Source organism: Eucyclogobius newberryi, unplaced genomic scaffold, assembly GCF_026437365.1.
Source record: "Eucyclogobius newberryi isolate DKJ021-1_F unplaced genomic scaffold, fEucNew1.0.hap1 SCAF_18, whole genome shotgun sequence".
Classification (NCBI taxonomy): Eukaryota; Metazoa; Chordata; class Actinopteri; order Gobiiformes; family Gobiidae; genus Eucyclogobius; species Eucyclogobius newberryi.
Window position 1 is genome coordinate 30,496,384 of NW_027315812.1, and position 24,390 is coordinate 30,520,773.

The window sequence follows — 24,390 nt, forward strand, 5'->3', positions numbered from 1 at the left end:
CAGGTGACGGTGGATGCAGTGGGGGCTGCCAGTGCTGCTGGTGTCCTAGGCGACAGGGGAGGGGGCAGCGTTGCCCGCGGCCAGGGGGAGGTCCTCACTGGGATGCCTGTGAGTGTGCCTTCCACGGGCAGAGGCCCTGTGGGTGCGGAGGATGTACTGGTTGTGAAGAGGAAAGATTTCTTCCTCTTTATAGTGGAAGTGATTAACTGTACTGGGCAAACCAAGAAGAGATCCGAAAAGACTAAGATCATCGCTAAGGCTGCAGGGAAGTACTTTGGAGCTGGGGGCCCCGAGTGGACGGAGATAGAGGATGCGCTGCGGGAGGGCGCCCTGCCCCATTCTGGCAGTGGGAGTGGGGGGGCTCCCGATGCGCCGTCAGGTTCCGGGGGCTCATAATGGCGGTGGTTGTCTTGCAATGGAATGCGCGTAGTCTTCGTGCTAATGGCCAGGAATTTAAGCATTTTGTCTCTACCTTGTTGAACAAGCCTCACGTTATGTGCGTGCAGGAGACTTGGTTACGACCTAGGTGGGGTTTTGGGATACAAGGGTATGTGTGTGTTAGGGATGATAGGGAGCAGGGTAGAGGCGGAGGTGTGGCTGTGTTTGTCCGAGATGACCTAAATTACGTTGTTGTCAGTGTGAGTAAAGCGCCGGAGGCCCTGGCGGTGAGGGTCTGGCTGGGTGGTGAAGCTGTTACTGTGGTTAACCTTTATAATCCGTGTGGTGAGTTAACGTTAGAGTCCTTGCATAGTATCGGTAAGGATGTTCGGGGAAAGGCCGTGTGGTGTGGGGATTTTAATGCGCATAGCGCTTTGTGGGGCGGTAGTGGTACCGATAGGCATGGGCAGGTGGTAGAGGGTTTTATCAATCGAAGGGAGTTGGTTTGTCTGAATGATGGGGGTGGGACCCGCTATGATATGGGGACCGGTGCGGAAAGTGCAATAGATCTTACACTTGTGTCCAAGGAGTTAGCTGGTGTTTGTAGTTGGGAGGTTCTTGGTAATCTTTCTTTTGGTAGCGATCACTATCTAGTCCGCACCGTGATTGGCTTTGGGAGCTGTGTGGTCAGGGGGACGAGGATCCAGAGGTGGCAGTTGGCAAGGGCGAACTGGGGGGCTTTCCTGAGGAAAGCTGATGATGGTTCTAGGGTTCTGCAGGAAGGAGGATTGACTCAGGTGGATGATCTCAATAGTGCAATTGTCTCGCTCATCACGCAGTCAGCGGTAGGCACGATTCCTAAGAGTGGTGGTAGTGGACATAGGAAGCGGGTGCCGTGGTGGACTGAAGCATGTGGTCATGCTGTTAGGGCGAGAAATGCGGCGTTTCGCCGGCTAAGGGTTGCCCACACTGAGGGTGCCCTCATTGACTACAAGAGGGCCCGCGCTGTTGTGCGGAAAACTGTGAGAACGGCCAAGAGTGCCTATTGGAGGCGGTATTGTTCCGAAATTGGGAGAGAAACGCGTCTCGGGGATGTTTGGGGGATGATTAAGCGGATGCATGGGGTTGAGCGCCGTCATGGGACCCCGGTCCTAGTACTAAATGGTGTTGAAGCAGTCAGCGACGTTGACAAAGCTGAACTGTTGGCCAGCACCTTTGTGTCGGTGCACAGCTCTGACAATCTCTCACCTGCGGAAAGGCACTACAGGGAGAGTACTTTGGCCCAGAATTCTGAGCTGATTGGGCACCAGCCTTCGACTCAAGATGACCTTGACCTTCCGTTTAGTTTGTTTGAGCTAAGGAGAGCACTTTCTAAGGCGAAACAGACAGCCCCGGGTAGAGATGAGGTGTGCTATGACATGCTCTCTCATTTGACTGATGACACGCTTGGGCTAGTCCTGGGTCTTTTCAACCGTGTTTGGGATTCAGGTTGTGTTCCATCTGCGTGGAAACATTCTACGGTGGTGCCGGTTCTGAAGCCGGGTAGGCCAGCGTCTGACCCTTCAAGTTATAGGCCGATTGCCTTGACGTCGCAGCTCGGGAAAACGATGGAGCGCATGGTTACCGAGCGGTTGGATTACTTCTTGGAGAGTCGGGGTTTGCTTCCTGCGCACCAGAGTGGTTTCCGTAGGGGCAGGAACACCATGGATTCCGTGTTGTGTTTGGAATCTGATATCCAGCTGGCCAGGGCTCAGAAAGAAAAGGTTATTGCGGTGCTCTTTGATGTGGAGAAGGCGTACGATATGGTTTGGAAGGATGGGCTCCTCATTAAGCTGCGGAAGTGTGGTGTGAAGGGTAAACTGTTTAACTGGGTCCGGAGCTTTCTGTCTGGCCGGCGTATCCAAACCAGAGTGGGCGCTGCTTACTCTGGGGTCTATGGGGTGGAGAATGGGATCCCGCAGGGGAGTGTGTGTAGCCCTATCTTGTTCAATGTTATGATTAAGGACATCTTTGACGACGTGGATGGGTCTGTTGGGAGGAGCCTTTATGCTGACGATGGCGCTCTATGGGTGAGAGGGAGGAATCTCCGGTTTTACGAGGCGAAACTGCAAAGGGCAATACAGCAGGTGGAGCAGTGGACCCTGAAGTGGGGGTTTAAACTGTCCGTACGGAAGTCTCAAGTGATCTGTTTCTTCAATGGGCATAGGGACGTCTCCCTTCGACTGCATGGGCAGGTGCTCGAACAGGTCAGGGAGGTGAGGTTCTTGGGGGTCACCTTTGACGAGAGGCTTAGTTGGCGTCGGCACATTGATGAGGTCAGTGGTAAATGCAAAAGGGTGAATAACTTGCTTCGTTGTCTATCCGGCCAGGACTGGGGGGCCAGCAGAAGGTCGCTCCTGGGTATTTATCGGGCCGTCATGAGGGCGGCTATTGATTATGGCTGTATAGCCTACATGTCTGCGGCTGAGACTAACTTAAAGAAGCTTGATGTGGAGCAAGCCCAGGCCTTGCGCATCTGCTGTAGGGCTTTTAGGACCTCCCCTGTCTCGGCGCTGCAGGTTGAGTTGGGGGAATTGCCGTTACGGCTCCGGAGGCTAGAACTTCTGTTGGCTTACTGGGTGAATGTGCAAGGTCATACGAGCTCTCACCCGGTGAGGGACTTTCTCAGGGTTGATGGGGGGCAGAGTGAGGCTGGCGGTATGGTTTTTAGCCAGGTAGGAAATGCGAAGGCGCGGCTTGCGGGGGTTGGTGATCTGCGTGTGAGCCCGTCGGTGGCTTTGTCTGCTATAGCTCCGTGGAAGTTTGTCCCGGCTCCTGTTGATGTTAGCTTGCATGGCAAGCTTAGAGGAGTCGCTGGGAGGGCACCGCAGTTTGCCGTTCAAGCGATCATCGATAAGCACTCAGGTGATGTGTTTATTTATACCGACGGGTCTAGGGTTCCTGAGAGTGGGCGTACTGGCGCCGCTTATTTTGTGCCTGACCTGGGGCTAGCGGTCAAGAAGAGGTTGACAGATCTCCTTTCTGTTTTCACGTCGGAACTCATAGCGATACGGTTGGCGTTGGAATGGGCGGAATCTGCTTTGCAGTGTTGCGGCATTGTGGTGGCCTCTGACAGCCTTTCTGCATTGCAAAGCATTAAATCTGGGAAATCGGATTGCAGACAGGATGTGTTGAATGGCATCTTCTGTCTGATGCTCTCCCTGTCCAGGAAGGATGTGAGGGTTTCCTTCATTTGGGTCCCTGCGCATGTGGGGGTGGATGGTAACGAAATGGCTGATGCACTGGCTAAACGTTCCCTTCGGCGGCCATCAATTGATGTGGCGGTTGAGTTGGGCAAGTCTGAAATCAAGCCCGTTATCAAGAGTCATGTGGTCAAATCAAATCAAATCAAATCAAATCAAATCAAATCAATTTATTTTTGTAAGGCCCAAAATCACAACAACAGTTGCCTCTGAGGGCCACAGGGAGAAATGAATCAACAATGTCTGTGGTGGCGATGGAGTCAGACAATGTCTGTGGTGGCGATGAAGTCAGACAATGTCTGTGGTGGCGAGGGACGATGTCCCAGGGTCCTCTGTCCTTAGACTCTCCTTCTCGGCCAGGAAAAACTACAAAAAAAACCTCTTTGGGAAAAAAGCGTAGAAACCTGGAGGAGTTCCAGTGAAGGAGAGATCCGACTCTCACAGACGGACAGACGGACGGACAAAATTCCTGCCAAAGTCGGCCTTTGGCAGGAATTTTGGAGCCACTGTGTTACTGGACGGCATCTCTATCACATACAGGGTAGTGTGGGTCCTTGCGGGTCTATTGGCAGGAACGCGTGGGAGGAAAGGGCCTTCGCCCGCATGAGGATTGGCCATACTGGACTCAATTGGTCACTGAGTAGGATAGGCAAACATCCGACCGGTCTGTGTGGTCACTGTCAGGTGCCAGAGACTGTCGAGCATGTGCTGATTTGCTGTGAGGCTTATGATAGGGAAAGGGCCGGGTTGGCCTTGTGGTTTCGGAATAATGGGCGGGAGTTCAATCTGCGGAACGTTCTGGCGATCCAGTCACAGGGTTTGTGTCAGGCTGTGGTTGCTTACTTATGTAGCACAGGGCTGGGTAAACGTTTATAGAGGTGGGGGGTGTTGGAGACTGAGCCGAGGATGAGGAGCAAGAGGATGTCCTAACGCGCTTGGACTTCGTGGGCCTAGAAACGCCAAAGTGATGGAAGAAGGACTTCTAACCGAGCGTCAAAGGGGGCGAGGAGGGTGAGGAGGAGTCTCCCTGGAATAAGGCCGGTTGGTCTCTGACACAACAACTATTCTAGTCACAAAGACATATCATGACCTCATGGGCTTTGTAACGCCAAAGCAATGGGAGGAGTACTTTTACGGACTACGACAGAGTCTGAGGACTACGAAACGTCTGAGGAATAAAGTCTGGCGGTAATGCAACACTCTGATGCCAACCGCCATAAAACAACAACAACAACAACAACAACAACAACAAAGGAAAGAATACATGCGCTGCACAAATACTTCACTGTCCTTGTCTGCTCTTAAGGTACTGGATCATGTGTGATTCATGCTTTTTAAATAACCCTTTGACAGTTGCTTTGCCATATTATGAAGGCCAAATGAGCAATGAAATGATCTGAATTGGGCTAGTGAAGGTGTATGTGGAACAGCTGGTATTTTTGGACTGATATGTAAAGCCAAATGCTGTATTTTTGGACTGATATGTAAAGCCTTTGCTGTTGATTTAAGGCTGATAAAAATATGCTAAAAAGTACAAATATCATGTGGATATAAAGTCTAACCTGCGTATCATTCTATGTGCAGTTCTGCTTCGAACAGAAGGTGAAGGACTCGAGACTTCACTGACACTGTGCCAAATGTGTTGGGACTCTGACCACATGGCTTAGTGGTTAGATGGTGCTTCTATTTGTTTGGGCTTCAGTTCTGAGGGTTTTCTGTGTGCTTCCTGTTTATGTGCATTTTAGGACGGCAAATGATTGATTAATAATTGGCTGACGTGGGGATTGGCTATGAGCTAACTCCTGCTCCGCGCTCATGCTGCTCTCTCCGCTTGCTCCTCGTGCAGGTTCTCAAAGGCTTCCCCGAGTGTCTCCAGGCCGACATCTGCCTCCACCTCAACAGGACTCTTCTGCAGAACTGTAAGGCTTTTAAGGGTTCCACAAAGGGCTGTCTGCGCGCGCTAGCCATGAAGTTCAAGACCACGCACGCGCCTCCCGGAGATACGCTGGTGCACGCCGGCGACGTACTCACCGCGATCTACTTCATCTCCCGCGGCTCCATCGAGATCCTGCGCGGCGACGTGGTGGTGGCCATTCTGGGTGAGGAACTTTTTCAATTTCTTTGTATTATTATTATTGACAAAATTCTTTACACAAAACAATCAGATGAAAGATCTCTCTTTTAAACTAATCCATGGAATTTACCCCACTGATCAATTTATGCTACGATATATCAAAACAATTGACCCCAACTGCACTTTTTGTAAAAAATACCCGGAAACAATTAGTCACCTCTTTTGGAGTTCCTTTAACTGTTTGTGTTATGTCATAAATGTAAAATGAATTTTGTCAATAATAATAATAATAAAAGCCGCGGCGATGATGGCTCTTGCCTCCCGCGCGACCATGTTTCCTGCTGCGTTTTGCGGCATACCAAACGAAGCTCAGTAATTCACCGTTGATGATTGCGTAGTTTGCGATTCAAATGGTAGTTTGTCCTGACAAATTGCAAGATTGTTCTGAACGCAGACCTGAGCAGGGAGAAAGAGAGAGAGCCTCGGTGACCCGCGACTTTTCATTTATGTTCAGGGGGTCAAAAATACTCGAGTTGTGGCAGAAAGAATAACGTCTAAAGAATAAAGCCTAAAGAATAAAGTCTAAAGAATAATAATTCTGATGCGGCACGAGAGGAAATGTCCCATCAAAATAAAAGCGGAAGAGGAAGTGAAGGCATTCATTGCGCCTCTGCTGCGCCAATTGTGAAAATACACAATATCTGCAATGCACTTTTTTCATGGCGTCTCGAGGAGAATATAAACCATGAGTTTCAAACAAATCAGGTTTTCACACAATGGGTAGGGGGCGCTATAGAGTAAATTTGTTACATGGGTATTTATTTCCAATCAGATCATAAAAACGCATTAGTGAGTGAAATATGAGCTCCGCAGATCATTTCCAATAGGCCTGACTTGTCCTTGAAAACACTGAAAATTAAGCCTTTTTTGAGGGCGTGTTACGCAGAGACCGTAAAGAATATCAACATTCTTTTGCATATTTATTAAATTTCAATGTCTTTAGATGCAAAAAGTGTTGTTTTGAGCTCGATCGGACAAAAAACCTAGGACAAGTACGATTTTGAAAAAAAAAAGTCAAGCGTGGCGGTGCCACTTTGATTCAACATGGCTGACTTCCTGTTTATCATAGAGAGATGCTGCCAGGTGCGTTTTACTCCTCAAAGGTCAGAGGTCAAAGGTAGCTCTATCACTGTCCCAAGTCTCATGTGCCTCGGCCAAAGATTAAGAGTTTCATGTTTATTCTTTTTTGAACTAGTCGGCACTGTTGCTACGGGCGTTCTCGCAACCACCATTTTATTGGAGTTCGGGTCGAGCCGATCGCGTCTATGCCCCCGTGTGGGAGATTCATCAATGTTCAGGGGGTCAAAAATGCCAGAGTTGTGGCAAAATTTTACCATGAAAAACTATAATAATAATAAGAAACTATGGCAAGAACAATGTCTCGATCCATTCCATTCTGGAAGGCTCGAGCCAATAATGGGTGAGGAACTCTCAAGCGGCTTCCACACCGCCGCGGCCGAAGCGTCCAGTTTACATTCAAAGTCTATAGTAAACGCGCGTCGAGCACGTAGTGCGTTATCCACGGCGCCATTTCTTCGTTTTTGCGGCGCGATTGGTGCGTTTTCTTACGCTCTCGACGCTTTGAGCGCGCCAATGAGCCGGCCGATGAGGCCGATGCGGCTTACGCGATGCGTTCAGATAATGTTGAGGTCTCTGGCAGCAGAAGCGTAGCAGCCGCAGCAGCAGCCAATCAGAGCTGACGCTCCAGTGACGTACGTACGTATTTCCCCTCGCATTTCCGGTATTCCCCGTGGAATTCCCCAAGAAGCGCCACTTTTTCCTTGCTCGTCAACAATGGCAGACGAAAGACTGATTGTGGCCATGTGTGGGAGAAAGGAGCTGTACCATGTATTCACGGTGGAATACAGAGACAGAAACAAACCAAAAACGCGAAAACAACACTCTCGATATCCGCCATTTTACACAATGAAAGGCCACGACAACAACTCCACTGCTCATGCGACAACACCTCTACTGCGCATGTGCGCAGACAGCTCGAGTGCGCCGTACGCGCGCCTGTGTACAGTGGCCGGGGCGTCGATAGCGCACGTCCGGTGCGTAAATCTTTCAAATGTACACGCGCTCAAATTCTGCGTCGGGCGCGTTTAGGCGTCTGCGGTGTGTACGTAGCGTCAGGCTGAAGGATTAGAATCACATGAAATCATAAGGAGTCTTAAAGCTGCCAGAAAGAACCCATTCATTCAAAGAGAAACATTCTCCTTCTTTTTCTTAACGCGATGATTTTTTATTCATTCTGTCTGACAAAAATGAACCTTTGGAGTACAGAGCAAATGTCTGGGCTTTTTGTGAAGCTGAGACTTTTTTTTAAATGATTATTATTTGTGGAGGAATGGACTGACAAACAATAGATTGAGCATTTGATGGATTTTGACAATTCCTTTTTCAAAGCTGCAGCTGGTGGACAAAAGGGAATAAATGATGCAAAAATCCACTCCTTTTATCTGTTTTCCTCTTCCCTTCTTTCACTCTGTCCAAAAATGTTAAGATTTATTTATTCAACTCTAATAATTGTAAAGGTTAAATAATCAGGGTTTGATCATCCAGACCATGTGGTTTAGTCAGCAACACCATCTCCTGGTCAGAAATATACTCTCATACAAAAGTGTCCAAAGTATGTGTCATGTTTATCTATTATGAGATATGAACTCAGGCCTGTTGCTCAGCTGGTCGAGTGGTTGTCTTATAACAGGAAGGTTGCCAGTCTGAGCAGTGAAAACTGTTCCTGTGTCCTTGCTTTGCTTGTTACCTGTCCAAGAAAGCCCTAAATAAGACAAATAATAATTGTGAAATGCAGTGGAACTTCAGAGAACACCAGAGCTGCAGGGATGAAAAGAGAAAATGTTCCTTTAAAATTGAGGATTTGTGTGATTTAAAGTTCATTAAACCTCATTTTCAATTTTTTTGTGTGTGTGTACAAAATGTTGCTCACTGACATTTTATAGAACCATACCTTACTTATTTTAACAAATTAATAATACAATAAGTGGCGTGTGGTCAGGACAATCAAGGCAAACTGTGATTGACCAATAAAATCTTTAAAAATCTATATTTATATTGTTTTGTATATCCAAATAAGCCAGTTTTCCTCTCACTTCTGCTGCTGAAGCTTGGCTGAAGTCACAGTGTCTTTTAGTCGTCAAACAAGTCTTACTATAAAGTAGTGCTAATTGTGTAATGAATGGATCAGTGAAGTGAGACGATTGAATCCATTCAGCGTTTTAAACAGGTAAAGTACTTCGCCCTTCATGTGGGAGACCTGAGTTCCAGATTAGCTTTTGCATGTACATTTTTTTGTTATATAATTTTTTTTGCTCTTTTGAGAGCAAACGTTTTCCACAAATATTGATGAACACCCCAAGTCTGCTTGCCCATCCATAAGAGTCAGCGCACAATACAATATTTGCCTCGTCGCATTAGCCGTGTGGAGCGATCAAAAACAGGAGCGTCTGAACCTCGTCCGCTCTCAATGACTTCACTGTTTCACTTTGGTCTACAGCGGTTTATGGTTTGATGTAAATTGTGTGTAATTCTAAAGAAATATTTGTGATATTTGTGCTCATAAGTGACGGATCAGTTTGAGAGACACCTAACACCATGCGTCGTCTGTAAATGACGTGTGTGTTGGCCTGGATGCCTAAAACTTCCTCCTCATGAAGTCACATCTGGCGAGGACTACTTTTTGGTGCTGTCTCAGCTGTGAAAACACTAATTAACAATAAGAGACAACTTTAAAAGTGTCAATTCCCTTCATTTCGATACATTTATATTTTTAAGTATGTTTTGGTAAGTAGGCTTCATTAGACAGGACCGCTGAGCGTGAAATGGAGCTGCGAGAGAAGGGAGGACATGCAGCAAATAGTCGCAGTGTTGTGAGTTCAAATAGGATTTGAACTCACAACACTGCGGCCGGCTGCACAAGGACCCTGGCATAAATGATACTGTCTTAACCACTCCACCACTGGGAAGCACACATTTCAATACATTTCTAATCATTCCCATGGAAACCTAATGGTAAACCCTGAGCTGTGATTGGATATATTCAGTTGTGACTTATAAGAGCATGGTCTCCCCCTGACAGAGGGACACGCCCTATAAAACATATATTCTCTGATTCAGGGAAGAACGACATTTTTGGCGAGCCCATAAACCTGTACTCGCGGCCGGGGAAGTCCAACGCCGACGTGCGGGCCCTGACCTACTGTGACCTGCACAAGATCCTGAGGGAGGACATCATGGAGGTGCTGGACATGTACCCGGAGTTTGGAGACCACTTCTGGAACAACCTGGAGATCACCTTCAACCTCAGAGATGTGAGTCTCCAGCAACAGAATCCTTTGATATCATTTCTGAACGATGTGTGTACATGAAGAAAAGACAGAGAAGGTAGTGCATGTCATCAAGTAAGACCCATGGCTACAATCCTGTGTGTTCACGGCGTGTGTCTGCTCTTTAACATAAACCAAAGAAACTAATAATATATCAAATACGGTGAAACACAAAAATAGGAAAACTTTTGAATTTAGAACTATAAATGTGAAATTTCATTACAAATGTAAGGAAAAAATACACTACAAGTTCAAATCAAATCAATTCAAATCAATTTATTTTTGTAAGGCCCAAAATCACAACAACAGTTGCCTCTGAGGGCCACAGGGAGAAATGAATCAACAATGTCTGTGGTGGCGATGGAGTCAGACAATGTCTGTGGTGGCGAGGGACGATGTCCCAGGGTCCTCTGTCCTTAGACTCTCCTTCTCGGCCAGGAAAAACTACAAAAAAAAACCTCTTTGGGAAAAAAGCGTAGAAACCTGGAGGAGTTCCAGTGAAGGAGAGATCCGACTCTCACAGACGGACAGACGGACACGAGGAAGTTGAACATTACATGATGAAGTTGTTCATCATGTAATGTTTTCGTATACAAATAAGGCTTTTTATAATCTAATGACCAACATCGCACATATTTGGGTCATAAGTTTACATTTCGGGTTTACATTTCTTGCTTTCATATCAGATACAACGACAAAGAATTTGAGCAAACTGAAAAACTTAAGTTAAAACTTGAATAAATCAGGCCAAGCCTCAGACAAACCCTTCTGTACGATCGGTCAAAATCTAGCTGGGTCTGTGATTGTAAAGTCTGGTGTGAGTAGGTCCTTCTTTGAGGCTCTTTATGTCTCTGTCAGAGAGAAATGTCCCGGAGAAATGTGTGAATGTGAGTGGATTCAATGACTGTGTTGTTCCAGCCATTGCCTTAAAAACTTCAAAACCTTCCAGTCCTTCAAACCAAGACATTCATACCTTTGCTTCATTAATATCCGTGTTCTTTCAGACCAACATGATCCCGGGCTCCCCCAGCAGCGACGAGTCCATCTCTGGAGGCTTCAACAAACTCCGGAGACGCAAGTTATCCTTCAGACGGCGCACAGAGAAAGGTGCTGTGCTGCGAGAGGCTGCTGCTGATGTTACATGATTCAAAATAAACAGGAAACATTACTTTTCCTTTTTCAAAAGTACAAAGTAGAATATTGTTGAATGTAATACTTACTTAACCAGTATATTTTATCAAATATAAGAGTCATCCAACATGATTACTCAGGGTCAAAAGTACTTAGTGTAAAACAGTCTTTATTATTTTCCCCTCCACATAGGGAAAAATGCAAACATAAAATATATCTTATAGAATAAAAAGCAAAAAAAGCAAAACACACGTTTTCTCTGTTTAAAAATATATGACTTTTGTTTGGATCCATTTGCCGGGATAGTTCAGTTCATTTGGGTAAATGTGAAGGCACAATCAAACTCTGATTCAGTTGAAAAGGTGTAGAGAGCAGGTTTATGTATTGGGCTGGTTCAGGGCGCAGCCTCCATGAGCCAAATGGAGCTATGTCTTCCTGGACTTATGGAGCCCAGGCAAAACATCAAGCCGAGACTACCTCAGGCTTCATCACTCATTCATCCCCTTGCCTCGTCACCGGGGCAGGTCACAGCTTACTGTGCACCTCCCAGCAGCCAATCAAAGCCCAGCTCATCTCATTTAAACCCCTCTCACCCAGCTGATCTCCAGCCCCACCGCCAGCCCAGGATCTTCTTTATTCTCCTGGCCCTTCTCGACCACCATCAGTGTCCAGGTCCCGGAGGTGGGCATGTTACAGGTACAGTGTGTCCTGGAGGATGGGCTGAAACAGCGTGCTGCATGCTGGGTAGCCCCCGTTCGTCTGCTCATCCGAGGAGAAGGAGAGAGACTGTTCTCTAGCTAAAGACTGCAGGAATCAATCAAAAAAACACTTTGGGCACATATATGAGGCACCAATAGCACTGTAAGAAGGTTAAGAGCTCTGAAAAGTTGATTTTGCAGCATGATATGGGACCTTCAATTGAAGAGAGTTCCTGCTTAGCCGGAAGTGCGATTACGATGGAAGTCCTGATCCTTGGCAAAAAAAGGCCAAAGTGGGTGGGGCAGAACAGTTCTGGGTTCAGTGCCAGTGTAGTCCGGGTTGTTTTGAAGTGCTGTGTGTGCGACCGTCCTCACTTATACAACGCTCATGTGTGCAGATGAAGAAGACGCCGGAGAAATTAAAAAGTCCAACAAGGCCATCAGGAGGAGACAGAGGGACACGTCCAACTGCCAGACCACAGAGGAGGTCCCCCAGGCACGAGAGTGGAGGGCCCCGCGCAGCTCCATGTCCTCTCACTCCAGTGGAGATGAGGTAGCACTACATAGAAACAATTATTGAAATATTGTAGAAAAAGATTCAGTTGTCGTCATCTGGACTCCTTTTTTTTTTTTTTTAATGAAACGTTTGACTCTCATCCAAGAGTCATTGTCAATAAGCAAATTTAGGCCGGGAACTCAGATATTTATCCTATTCTGTGGTAAGCCCTGCCCACCGGGCGGGCCCTTCTGATGAAAAAAAGTTGTTGGTTTCAACCGAAACTTACACCTCTTTGTTTTCTATCAAGCTAGCCTCTTGTTTACTATCAGTCCTTTAATGGGTCAGCGTTAGGACTGATAGTAAACAAGAGGCTAGTTTATGACTCTTGGATGAGAGTCGAAACGTTTCCAGATGACTACAGCTGAATCGTTTTCTACAATGGAACACTCCTGGACGAATGAGGGATCACACGACAATTCTTGAAATACTGTTTTTGATTGATTAAGATTTGGTCAGGCAAACATTTGGGGCTCTAGCCGTTCTGGCCTACGGCTGGACCGATCCAGCTTTTCTAGTTACTATTTGGCATTTTTCCTTCAAAAGGCAGTAAACATAGAGCTTTTATGAGTAAAGGTTCAAATACTATGAGAATTCAGGGCCAACATGAGTCATTACTTCATCATGTCTTATTACATCCAAGTAAGGCCCGACCAGGATCCATTCAGCTATTTTATTTTGGATCTGCGCCTTTGTCTGGCCATCTTAAATCTGTGGGTCAGACTACCAGCACATGTGGCAAGGAGACGGGGCAGGACGAGGTGAGGGTTGCTGATGCTGGCCTCTGTGTGTGATTCCAGGGGGACGAGTCGGTGGTGACAGGTCAGGCTCCTCCAGCTCTGGGAGACCCTCCAGCCAAAGCTCTGAACATCAGAGAGAACAGTGAGCCTGAAGGAGGCCCCAAGACTGGGAACACCTGCAACGCTCTGTCAGGTCAGACCGGCGCTGCTTTGTACTGCAACACTTACTGTGAGTGCAGATACTAAAGGACAAATAGTCACTGCAATATAAGTGTGGTGATAAATATACTTAAAGGTGCTCTATAGACCTTCGACTGGCCCTGGTGCCCCAGACTGGTTTACTTTAGACCGATTTGAAATGCACCTTTAATGGAGTGCATTTCCATAATCAACCTGGCTCCGCATCATGGGGCAGAACTCTGCTGTGTGAGCAACTGATGTCACTCAGACATAACAAATGTTTTCTTCATGAATAAATTATAAATTGTTCCTGACTTCTACTATAAATCACGAGAACAATCACAAAAGATGGTCAGGAATTCTATGTTTGTGGCAACAAACGTAGAATTCCACTTGAGACGTGGCTGGAGCAAGAGTAAACGATCCCCAGCTTTTTCTGCATTGATTTCATTTTATTTTACTGTCTCTTCATGTAATGTGTTGCATTTGGAGAACGTCAAATGCATTATGCACAAAACATGCAAGTTGATTTACCCCTGGTTTTGATGCAGAAAAACAAGGTTAAAAAATGCAGTCATCTGGTAACAAAGAGACAATTTTTTTCCTCTGGCACTTAGTATTGAACTACAGTGTAACATAATAGATCACAATACATTATCTCTTGTTCATTGTAAACTGCACTGTTGATCTCAAGCGGCTTAGCAATAGAAACACTGACTTCCTGTTCAAGTTGCCCCCGTGACATTTCGCTGTAACAAGCAGCGAAATGTCATTTACATATTTTTATTTTTCATACATGGATACGGGACCTTCTAAAACCCTGCATGTATCTCTCGGACACTTAATTTTTCAGATAATCACAGCTAATTACAGGGATGTGGGAGGGGATAGGGGGTAGGTGAAAACAGGAATTATTTGAGCCTCAGTAACAGGACAATACAGGATTAACTCAAAGATGCAGGAATCATTCACAACAAGAATACAATTTAGACCAGACGTGGGCAAACTACGGCCCGCGGGCCACATACGGCCCGTTTGTCTTTATAATCCGGTCCGCCAAACATGCCAAGTAAAAAAAACAAAAACAAATCTTGGCTCCAGGGGCAAGATGTGGCCCTCGACATGTTTTAATCTGGACCCAAGAAAGATTTTAGTTTCTATGTTTTAACTCTCTACAACATCTGCACTTGTATCCTTAATAAAGATGACATGAAATTAATTAAATAATAGATTCAATAGCCTATATTTGAGAAAAGTGATATTTTATTTGATATTTTATATATATATATATAATTTTTTTTCACACCAATGATCGCGGGCCGGCCCTCCGTTACTTGCCTGGAAAATAATTGCTCACCCCTGCTCTATAGCCTAACACAGTATATATAATACATTAAGTAACATAGTTTCTTAATGTTTTTATACTCACTCAGTGTGAACCCTGGACTTGTTTAGATGAACACAAAGCTGATATCCTGGCAGGAATGGAAGAAAATGGAAGAAATCAGTTGTTTAAAAGTGCTTTTGTTGTATAAAACCCAAATCTGTAGTTTTACAGTGCTTTTGTTGTGTAAAACCCAAAATCCGCAGTTTTACACCACTTTTGTTGTATAAAACTCAAATATATAGTTTTACAGTGCTTTTGCTGAGTGAAACCCAAATCCGTAGTTTTACAGTGCTTTTCTTGTGTAAAACCCCAATCCGTAGTTTTACAGTGCTTTTGTTGTATAAAACCCAAATCCGTAGTTTTACAGTACTTTTGCTGCGTGAAACCCAAATCCGTAGTTTTACAGTGCTTTTGTTGTATAAAACCCAAATCCGTAGTTTTACAGTGCTTTTGTTGTATAAAACCCAAATCCATAGTTTTACAGTACTTTTGCTGCGTGAAACCCAAATCCGTAGTTTTACAGTGCTTTTGTTGTATAAAACCCAAATCCGTAGTTTTACAGTGCTTTTGTTGTATAAAACCCAAATCCATAGTTTTACAGTACTTTTGCTGCGTGGAACCTGAATCTGCAGTTTACAGTGCTTCTGTTGTATAAACCCCAAATCCATAGTTTTACAGTGCTTTTGCTGCGTGAAACCCAAATCCGTAGTTTTACAGTACTTTTGTTGTGTAAAACCCAAATCCGTAGTTTTACAGCGCTTACCTGTGGTGGACTTGGTCTGAACCTTGTCTTGACCATATATGGACTGTTGTCTGTTTCTTTCTCACACTCTGATTGGCCATGTAACTATGATGTCATAAAGCCCAATATGCTCCGCCCCTATATAAGGCCTCTCATTCTGGTGCTGAGTTCAGTGGAGATTCACCTGTCTGATGTCTGCCATGTTGGTTTGCTGTTATACTATGGATGCATTGGATGTACAGGCTGTGGCTGGCAGCATTGAAGTCTTCTTGGACGGCTCTAGTACTACGGAGGCATGGGATGAAGACGCTATGCTAGCCGGCATAGAAGCCATGATGGACGGCACTGTCAGTACAAACACCACCTTCACGTTCACATGGACCTGCACCAAGGAAGGACGACTGTCCCCCTCAAGACAGCCCACCTGACTGCAGACTGGCGCCTGGAAAGGATCAGCAAACACCACGTTCCATTTCTAGGGTGAGAAGGAAAGATGCTCAGCCATACATGAAGAAACCTCCAAACGCCTTCATGCTGTACAAGGCTGAGCAGAGGGAGAAAGTGATGTTGGAATTTAACATGTGAACACAATTGTCGGGGAGCGATGGAATAGGCTCTCGGCAGTGGAACAAGCCCCCTACTTTGAACGGGGTCGTGGGCTGCCAAGAGGGAGCATAACGCCAAGTTACTTGGGTTGTGTACGTGACATAACTTTGGGGAAATTAAAAGAAAATACCAACTAACCAACTAACTCTTTTAACAATCAATCCACCAACCAACCAGGCAGCACATTGTCCAGCTGAGACATTTTGACCTTCATCCAGAAGAACAAATTCGGAGCAGCTTCAGGTCGAAACTCCTTCCTTGGGACAAGCACAGGGGCAGTGTAAATACTAGAGATTCAGATCAGCACCTTCAGATTTAATATTAATATACAGTTATTTCATATTTTTTACTATTGATTACTGAAATAAATTAAATGTTCTTGATTCATCATTGTCAGAGTGTTGTTATTTTTTGAATTGTTCATTGGGAGGAAATAAACAATTTCTACTACTGCTGATTAGGGCTGACCTAAATAGCAAAAGGATTGATGCTGGGAAATTTGCTAAAGAGCTAGATCAGGGGTGGGCAAACTACGGCCCGCGGGCCACATACGGCCCGTTTGTCTTTATAATCCGGCCCGCCAAACATGCCAAGTAATATTATTTTTATTTTTAATTTTTTTGCCCTTAGGCATCTGTTTGCTGTTGTCTGTATCCTTAATAAAGATGATGTGAAATAAATTAAAGGCGGTATGGGCGATTTTTCGGCAATTTGAGAACGCAGGCGGAAGTGCACATGTGCACTCCCCCGTGCGGACTGATACAACACACATGTGCGTTTGTTTATTAGCGCAACGGAGCGCATCTCTCGTCTCCCATAGATTTCTGTCCACTTCTGCGTCAGCTCGAACTGTCTTTCTCCGTCTTCATTTTGCCCCGTACACTGAGGGAACTATATCATGATGGATCCATGCGCTTAGGCACGCGGAAACGTGGGGACGAGCCTGACGCGGCTGCAGGTGAGCGGTAGGTGCGTTTTATGATTGATTATGATTGATACGTGGCAGGACAAATGATTTATCCACGCCACGAGGAAATATGATAAAAAATGTGCTGAAAAAAATCGTCCATACCACCTTTAAATAATATATTCAATAGCCTATATTTGACAGAAAAGTGATATTTTATTTTTTTTATTTTTTTCACACCAATGACTTGCCTGGATTCGAATATGGCCCTTGGAGGAAAATAATTGCCCACCCCTGACTTAGACTAAACTAATGATTAAAAGGTGGTTAAACGATCATTACAGTTTATTTTGAATAATATTTTCCCTTTAATAAAGCATGAATAAAGACTTAATTCACAATGATCAATTAGTTTATTAAGAATTATTCAGGTTTAGTAACTATTTAATTAGTAACTTGTCCTAACTCCTCCCAACCCATGACCCTAAGCCCTAATAAACACTTTGTTCATTATGAATTAAATCTTTGTTCATGCTTATTACGGCTACTTAAGGTGTAGTTCTTCATCAAATGGTTGGTTGAATTGATATGGTGCCTTCTCCCCTGGCAGGAGCCTTCTCGGGAGTGTCTAACATCTTCAGCTTCTGGGGTGAGAGCCGGGCCGGGGGTCAGTACCAGGAGGTGCCCAGCTGTAGCCTGGCCTCGCCTCCTCCGGCACACACCCCTGTGCACAGCCTGAGCCCACAGCAGAAGAGCCGGCTGGACGCACGGCTAGACCAGCTCCAGAAGCAGCTCAACAGGTACCGCCCCCTGGAACCACTCCCCAAATGTCTTCACGTTGGCCAATCAGACAATAAGATCTAAACGTTGATCTGTTGACATCACTTTTACATCAACATTCCTTGAACAGTGAAACACAGAAAAACTTTAACTACTTTAACTGTATATTGTAAATAAACTGTGTAGACACATCTGTGGCACAAAACATGTATTCGCACTTACAATTTCGACTTTAGATTTTAGTTCTGGTTTAATTCTGGTGGTACTTATTTTTGAGCTGTGAATAAAATACCTGCTCTATACATCTGTAAAAGTTCTCAGGGTTTTTTCGAGTGGCGTGTGGTCAGGGCAAACAAGGCAATCAGTGATTGACCATCAAAATCTGAGTGTCACAACTATATTTAAATCGTGCCGAAGTATATCCAAATAAGCCTCTTCTCCTGCAGCGGCTCAGTCTGTGTTCAGAGGCCCGTTCATGCTCCGCTCTCTAACAGGAGCTTTTAGAACCAGAGCTCAAAGCAGCTTCTGTTAGAGCTCTGCACATGTGCTCTGAGGACCACACAGCCTCAAACCCATGATCTATGCTCAAACCAGGCTGAATAAACCTGTGTGGGACTCAAGAATGTTCACATGTTCTGCTCTAACTGAGCATGTGCATACGGACTTAAAAACTAGCTTTTAGAGGCAAGTCTGTGTTTGCAGCTAAGGCTCTGTTCACGTTTGTAATGATTAGTTAGAAATACAGGTAATCATTTAATACATAGAGCACTAATTTGAGTAATGAATTGATTGGTGAAGTGAGAGACTATTTAATCCATTCAGAGAGTTAAACAAGTCAGGAGGTTTAGTTCAGTAGATTCAGAATCAGAAAGGGTTTTATTGTTAGAGAACAGAATTCACAAATTAAAAACTTGTGCAACACAACAATGAATAATGATAGTAGCACAAAAAAAGGGCATGCATAAAATGTTACAATAATACACAGTTTACAGTTGGTCAGACTTGTGCAAGAAATAAGCAGTGAAATTAATGGTTATTGGATGAATAATTGTTAAAGTGGCAAGTGTTAAGTGTTCATGAGTCCAACAGCAGAGGGAAAGAAACTGTTCTTGTGGCGGGAGATTCTGGTCCGGATGGACTGTAGACTCCTACCTGAGGGGAGTGGCCTCCTGCCTGAAGGGAGTGGCCTCCTGCCTGAGGGGAGTGGCCTCCTGCCTGAGGGCACTCCCCTCAGGCAGGAGGCCTATTTGAGCCACTCGCTCAAATAGTCCGTTTCCAGGGTGAGAAGGGTCAGCTGTGATCCGAGATGAAAGTCTGCAGCCAATCACCTTCTCAGCAGAGCGCACAATGCGCTGTAGTCTCTGTTTGTCCCTGGCTGTGGCTCCAGCGTACCACACGGTGATGGAGGAGGTGATGGAGGAGGTGATGGAGGAGGTGAGGATGGACTCAATGATGGCCGTGTAGAACTGCACCATCATCTCCGCACGCAGCTTGGCTTTCCTCAGCTGCTGCAGGAAGTACATCCTCTGCTGGGCCTTCATGATGAGGGAGCTGATGATGAGCCCCCACTTGAGGTCCTGGTGATGGTGGTGCTGAGGAAGCAGAAGGAGACCAAGTTTGTGATTGGGGAGTCTGTGATAATGAGGGGAGGCTGGGGAGCTGTGACTAGCCTGCCTCCACGATCACCTGTAGACAGACTCATTCCTATCCGAGATAAGTCCGATGAGGCTGGTGTCGTCATGGTGATGAGGGTGGTGTCGTCCGCAAACTTAATCAGTTTTATGGAGTCATGGATGGAGGTGCAGCAGTTTGTGTACAGGGAGAAGAGCAGGGGAGAAAGTACACAGTCCTGTGGAGCTCCTGTGCTGATAGTCCGAGTGTCTGAGACATTCTTCCCCAGCTGCACGCACTGCCTCTGATCCGTCAGGAAGTCAGTGCTCCCCCTGCAGGTGGAGTCAGTGCTCCCCCTGCAGGTGGAGTCAGTGCTCCCCCTGCAGGTGGAGTCAGGCACGTTGAGCTGGGAGAGCTTGTCCTGGAGCAGAGCAGGAGGATGGTGTTGAATGCAGAGCAGAAGTCCACAAACAGGATCCTGGCAGAGGTTCCTGGGGATTCTAGAGATGAAGCCAGCTTGATGGCATCAATAGGCATTGTTGGAGATTGGGGTTTGAGACTGACCTTTTTTATGCATTTTGATTTTTTTTTGTGTGCAAATGTTGTTTACCAAATATTGAACGACCCGAGTCTTAATCCCATCCATAAAAGTCACCGCACACTACTGGTGTTTTCGCTGAGTCAGAGCCTATTAGCCGTTCTCTTACAAACACAAGCATTTATTTATATTGTCTGACAAAAGGCAAGATATTAATAAGATGTAAGACATGGCTGACTGCCAGGGGAAGGTAATTGTTAAAGGAGAAATGCAATATAAGCAAAACAAAGTTAGACACAGACATTTGGAGTTTTGTGAACTCTCTCAACCTACATCTCAACATCTGGTTAGAATAATGTGTGAAGCTTGACTGTCTTGACTAAAGTGTGCAGCCTGAGGCATGTTCCCCTGTGTTGTGCGGTCAGGTTGGAGAGTCGCATGTCCGCAGATGTCGGGGCCATCATGCAGCTGCTGCAGAGACAGATGGCACTGGTGCCCCCGGCCTACAGCGCAGTGTCCTCCCCTCCTCAGGTACCACACTCTCACAACGCTCCCTGAACCTGAACACGTTTACATTCATCAGGCTCATGGAGTGTCCCACGCTTTGTGTCTCTCTTCAAATTAATTTCAGACTTCAATATATTTTTTCGATTAAAACTTAACTTTCAAACTCAACTGGTTTATAGCTCCGATAAACGTCTGCACATGCATGAATTTGTGTCTCATCTACACTGGACAAAGCGGCAAAAGATAAAAATAACACAGCTGTGTAATTATTCCACAAAACTGTCCAAAAAGAAATCTGGAAGTCAAGTGCTCTTTAAGGAGCCATTGGATTTTTTTTTTTTATTGTGCAAGGGACATGCACAATATGTGTGTAAAAAATGTGTACTTGCTGAGTGGTTTTGTGTGTTGCCCTCAGGTGTCCCCGTACCCAGGTCCTGGTCCGGGGGACAGAGCAGCGGCCCCTCTGGAAACAGACAATCTTTGCTCACTGTCACAGGCAAGAGACACACAGCACCAGTCCTCAGCACTTTTTATACAAATGTGGAATATTGTCAGTATCAGAGGACCATTTCACACTCCTACATGCCACATGCAGTCAAGTTATCGTCAGTTGAAATTGAAAGTATTTTACTTTTTTGCGTGTAGATTCTGGAGACGCAGGACTTTGAAGAGTTGACCTCCAGGCCACATGAGGGTGCTGTGCTGAGCTATCACCCCTCAGGACTGGATGGGCTGGAGCTGCCGCTGGAACAGGGCCACGGGGCCAGGGTGGTGGGTCCAGAGCAGAGCAGTGTGGGTGCGTCGCTCACTCCAGACGTGTGTGTCTCCATGGACACAGAGGGCCAACGCAGACTGTCCCTTCAGGAGCCACAGAACCCTCTGGACTCAAGGACCCCTCAGAGACACTGCTCAGACCCAGGAGGCAGCTAAGGTTTCTGGGGTGCTCAGGGTCAGGGTGCTGGGCGGTGGAGGAGAGCTTTTTGCCCAGCGCTACCCCGAACACAGGAGGCACACACTGTATCCACTGGCACACGGGGCACACTTCAGACTCACGTAACACTACAAGAGAAGCCACTAGAACAGCTGCTTCTGCTCCAGAGCAGAGGAGCTCTGAACTCCTCCATGGTACAAGTTTAAACCAAATCCTCTCTAACTGTACTGACCTGCTCACAGACTGTGTGCTCCAACAATCCCTTTACTGCTGTATCCACAGCTGGAAGACAAGCAACAGACAATGGAACTCTCAAACAAGTAGCCATGTTTCACCTTGCACTGAATCCTGTTGATATTATTCTAGATTCTTTTTGTCCGCAGCGCTTCCCAAGAAATGACAAACTGGTGGTTGGAGATGTGTTAGCTGGCCTAACAGAAGATTTGCTGTCTTCTTCACTCATTGGTCCCTTCCTTCTGAACTCCTGCCCCAAAGAGGTGACGCGAATACAAAGCCCACCCCCTTTTCAAGAGCACACACTGGATTGGCTGCTTTGCACCTCAGGGGTGGCAACTGGAGGGTAAAAGCCATGAATTTTCTCTATGAACATATCAATGACCCGCTCATGAACATTGAACATTGTTTTGCTGGTGACTGAAGACCACATGGCAAACTCAGGCAGCTCAGTAAACTGGCAAACTTACAACTAGATATTTTGTAACGTTCTGTGTGGAACATGTTTGAAGAACCTTTGTGTCATAGAAGCTGGACCGTGGCCTGCTCTAACGTTTCCAAATCAAATGTCTAATTGAATTGTTTCTCTTGTTCTAAAGCTACCTCAGACTGCATCTGTCCATTTGTTTTTAGCGGAGAGAGCGCTATCGCCGTAGTTACACTCAATACGGCTCATTTGAACAGGTACCTGCAGATTGCCTCGTACACCAACTACACTGTACCCTGATAAGTATTAGACTAGCACAGTGGGTCCCCGTAGAGATTTGAATCAGTTCCCACTGAAGTGCACCTGCCTAACCCTGCCCGTTGTGTACTCCATGTCCCTGCCCTTCATGTGAAACGATGTACGACACAAGTTTGCCAGTTTACGAGGACCCGCCGAATGCGCCATTTTCCACGTTCAGTCCGAGGCAAAGAAGTCTCGTCTGCCACTCGCACAGAAACTCCTGGGTCATGAACAGAGAAATACTACACTCTCCTTTATAATATATTCCCTTTAAAATGTAGGATTAAAACAGGAAGACACATACACCAGTTTTCTACAAAAATGTTATTTCCAATTACTATGAGATTACAATGAATCATGTGTCGAAAATGTTGCTGATAGATTAGTCCTTTTTACTCCAGAGGTTTTTTCCCAACTAATCTGATTTTGAGTGAGTTTTGTTTGTTTTTTCTAAATAATGATTTTATTTTAAAACGTCAGTCTTTCTAAGAAGGGGATGCTAAATGTCGGCCTTGCTGTTGTGATATTTCAGTCTTGATGCAGTTACAGCATTTAGCATTATCATCACCACATAAAATAAGCCGAACAAATGTTCCAAACTTCTCTTTTTGTTTTTGAAGACATGTTGTTTCCTTATAGTTCTAATCTATGACGCCCGTGGATCATTATTCTTATTTTGGAATAAGATTCTCTAAATTGACCTCTACACATTTCACTGAAAGGGAAATACAGAAGGTCATGAAGCTGATGAGTCGAAGTGTCACGACAACAGAACAAGCCCAGAAATCCAACTTTTGTTGAACCCACTTTACAAAAAGCACAGAAATCTTTCAAAGTGCCTTCATGTGCACGTAAAAAAAACAAAAAACTGTTGGTTTGTTGCCATTGTCTTGTTTCTTTTGATTTATTTGGGTGCTTCACCTTTGGCTTCGGCCAAAACCACAAGCTGTGTGATCACAACAGTGAGGGGCCGGTGAGGGGCCGGTGAGGGCCCGGGGGGATTCTCCTGAGTTTGTGAACATGAATTCATCTGGCTGGCCAGGTTGCATGAATGGAGGGAAAGGAAATACTGGGAGCTATTGAATGCAGGAGAATATATTTATATAAATAAATGAAGTCCTTGGAATAGCATGTTTTAGCATGTACGCTAACTTAGCTGTAGCCTGTATTGTTCTAGCTCATTAGCGTCACCGCAGGCTTTAGGCTAACCTGCTTCTTGACATTTTTTTAAAGCCATAAGTTTAGGATCTCCTTATGAAGAATCTCCTAAAATATGAATGGCCACAACATTGAATACACTTGCAATATCATGTTTTTCTCTGCGTTTTGACTGAAGGCTCTGAACGCTCAGCCAAGCTAATATTTCTGTAAACCACACTTAAAGACCGTGTGGGACCTGGGACGTCTTTGAACCTCTAGTCTTCCCGATGCGTCCGTCAGAACAGACCCAGAGTGCAATAGTCCTTTATGAAGACGTTGTAGCAGCTTTGTTTGTTTGCACTTTATTCTGACTGTGCACATGTGTTAGCAGACTCAGGAATGTGTCGCAGATGTCATAGACTTCATTCTAAAACATTGTCTAAAATACATGAAATTATTTATAGTTCTGTCTAATAACTTGTAATGTCCATGGAAGTCCCCTTTAATCCAGACTGGTCATGATTGTACTGTGGCGCTTTCTGGTCGAAGCCGATTTATTTATTTATTTGGTTGTAGAGATATCATATTTTGACTTGTATGTTGTGATTTTGGCATGTCATTTTATTTATGAATGATTATTTCACAGTAGTCACGTCTTTCCCACATGTGCACTGTTGGGTGTTACTCACTGTAATATATGATTATTATTTGAAGTAGTGTAAAATGCTTAGCGTGACTTCCTCTGCAGTTCAGTTGAAGTCAAACTTTATAGATGATAGTATGCTCTATTGCATTTTAAGAAGTGACTAGTAATTGTAACCAAGTACATTTTAAAGTACCTTCCCAACACTGCACATGCGCATGTCTCTGTGTCT

General features: G+C 45.3%; 1 protein-coding gene across 1 annotated transcript in view; it reads left to right on the forward strand.

The window, feature by feature from the left end:
• Positions 1–22,305, forward strand: part of kcnh2b (potassium voltage-gated channel, subfamily H (eag-related), member 2b) — a 339,169-nt gene extending 316,864 nt beyond the window's left edge. The window contains exons 14-22 of the mRNA XM_072451211.1: positions 5,467–5,719; positions 9,892–10,085; positions 11,105–11,207; positions 12,328–12,482; positions 13,286–13,418; positions 17,658–17,847; positions 20,402–20,507; positions 20,899–20,979; positions 21,129–22,305. Of these exons, the coding sequence (XP_072307312.1) occupies positions 5,467–5,719; positions 9,892–10,085; positions 11,105–11,207; positions 12,328–12,482; positions 13,286–13,418; positions 17,658–17,847; positions 20,402–20,507; positions 20,899–20,979; positions 21,129–21,413 (1,500 nt within the window). The 3' untranslated portion in view covers positions 21,414–22,305. The remainder of the gene's footprint in view (positions 1–5,466; positions 5,720–9,891; positions 10,086–11,104; positions 11,208–12,327; positions 12,483–13,285; positions 13,419–17,657; positions 17,848–20,401; positions 20,508–20,898; positions 20,980–21,128) is intronic.
• The last annotated feature ends 2,085 nt before the right edge of the window (positions 22,306–24,390 follow it).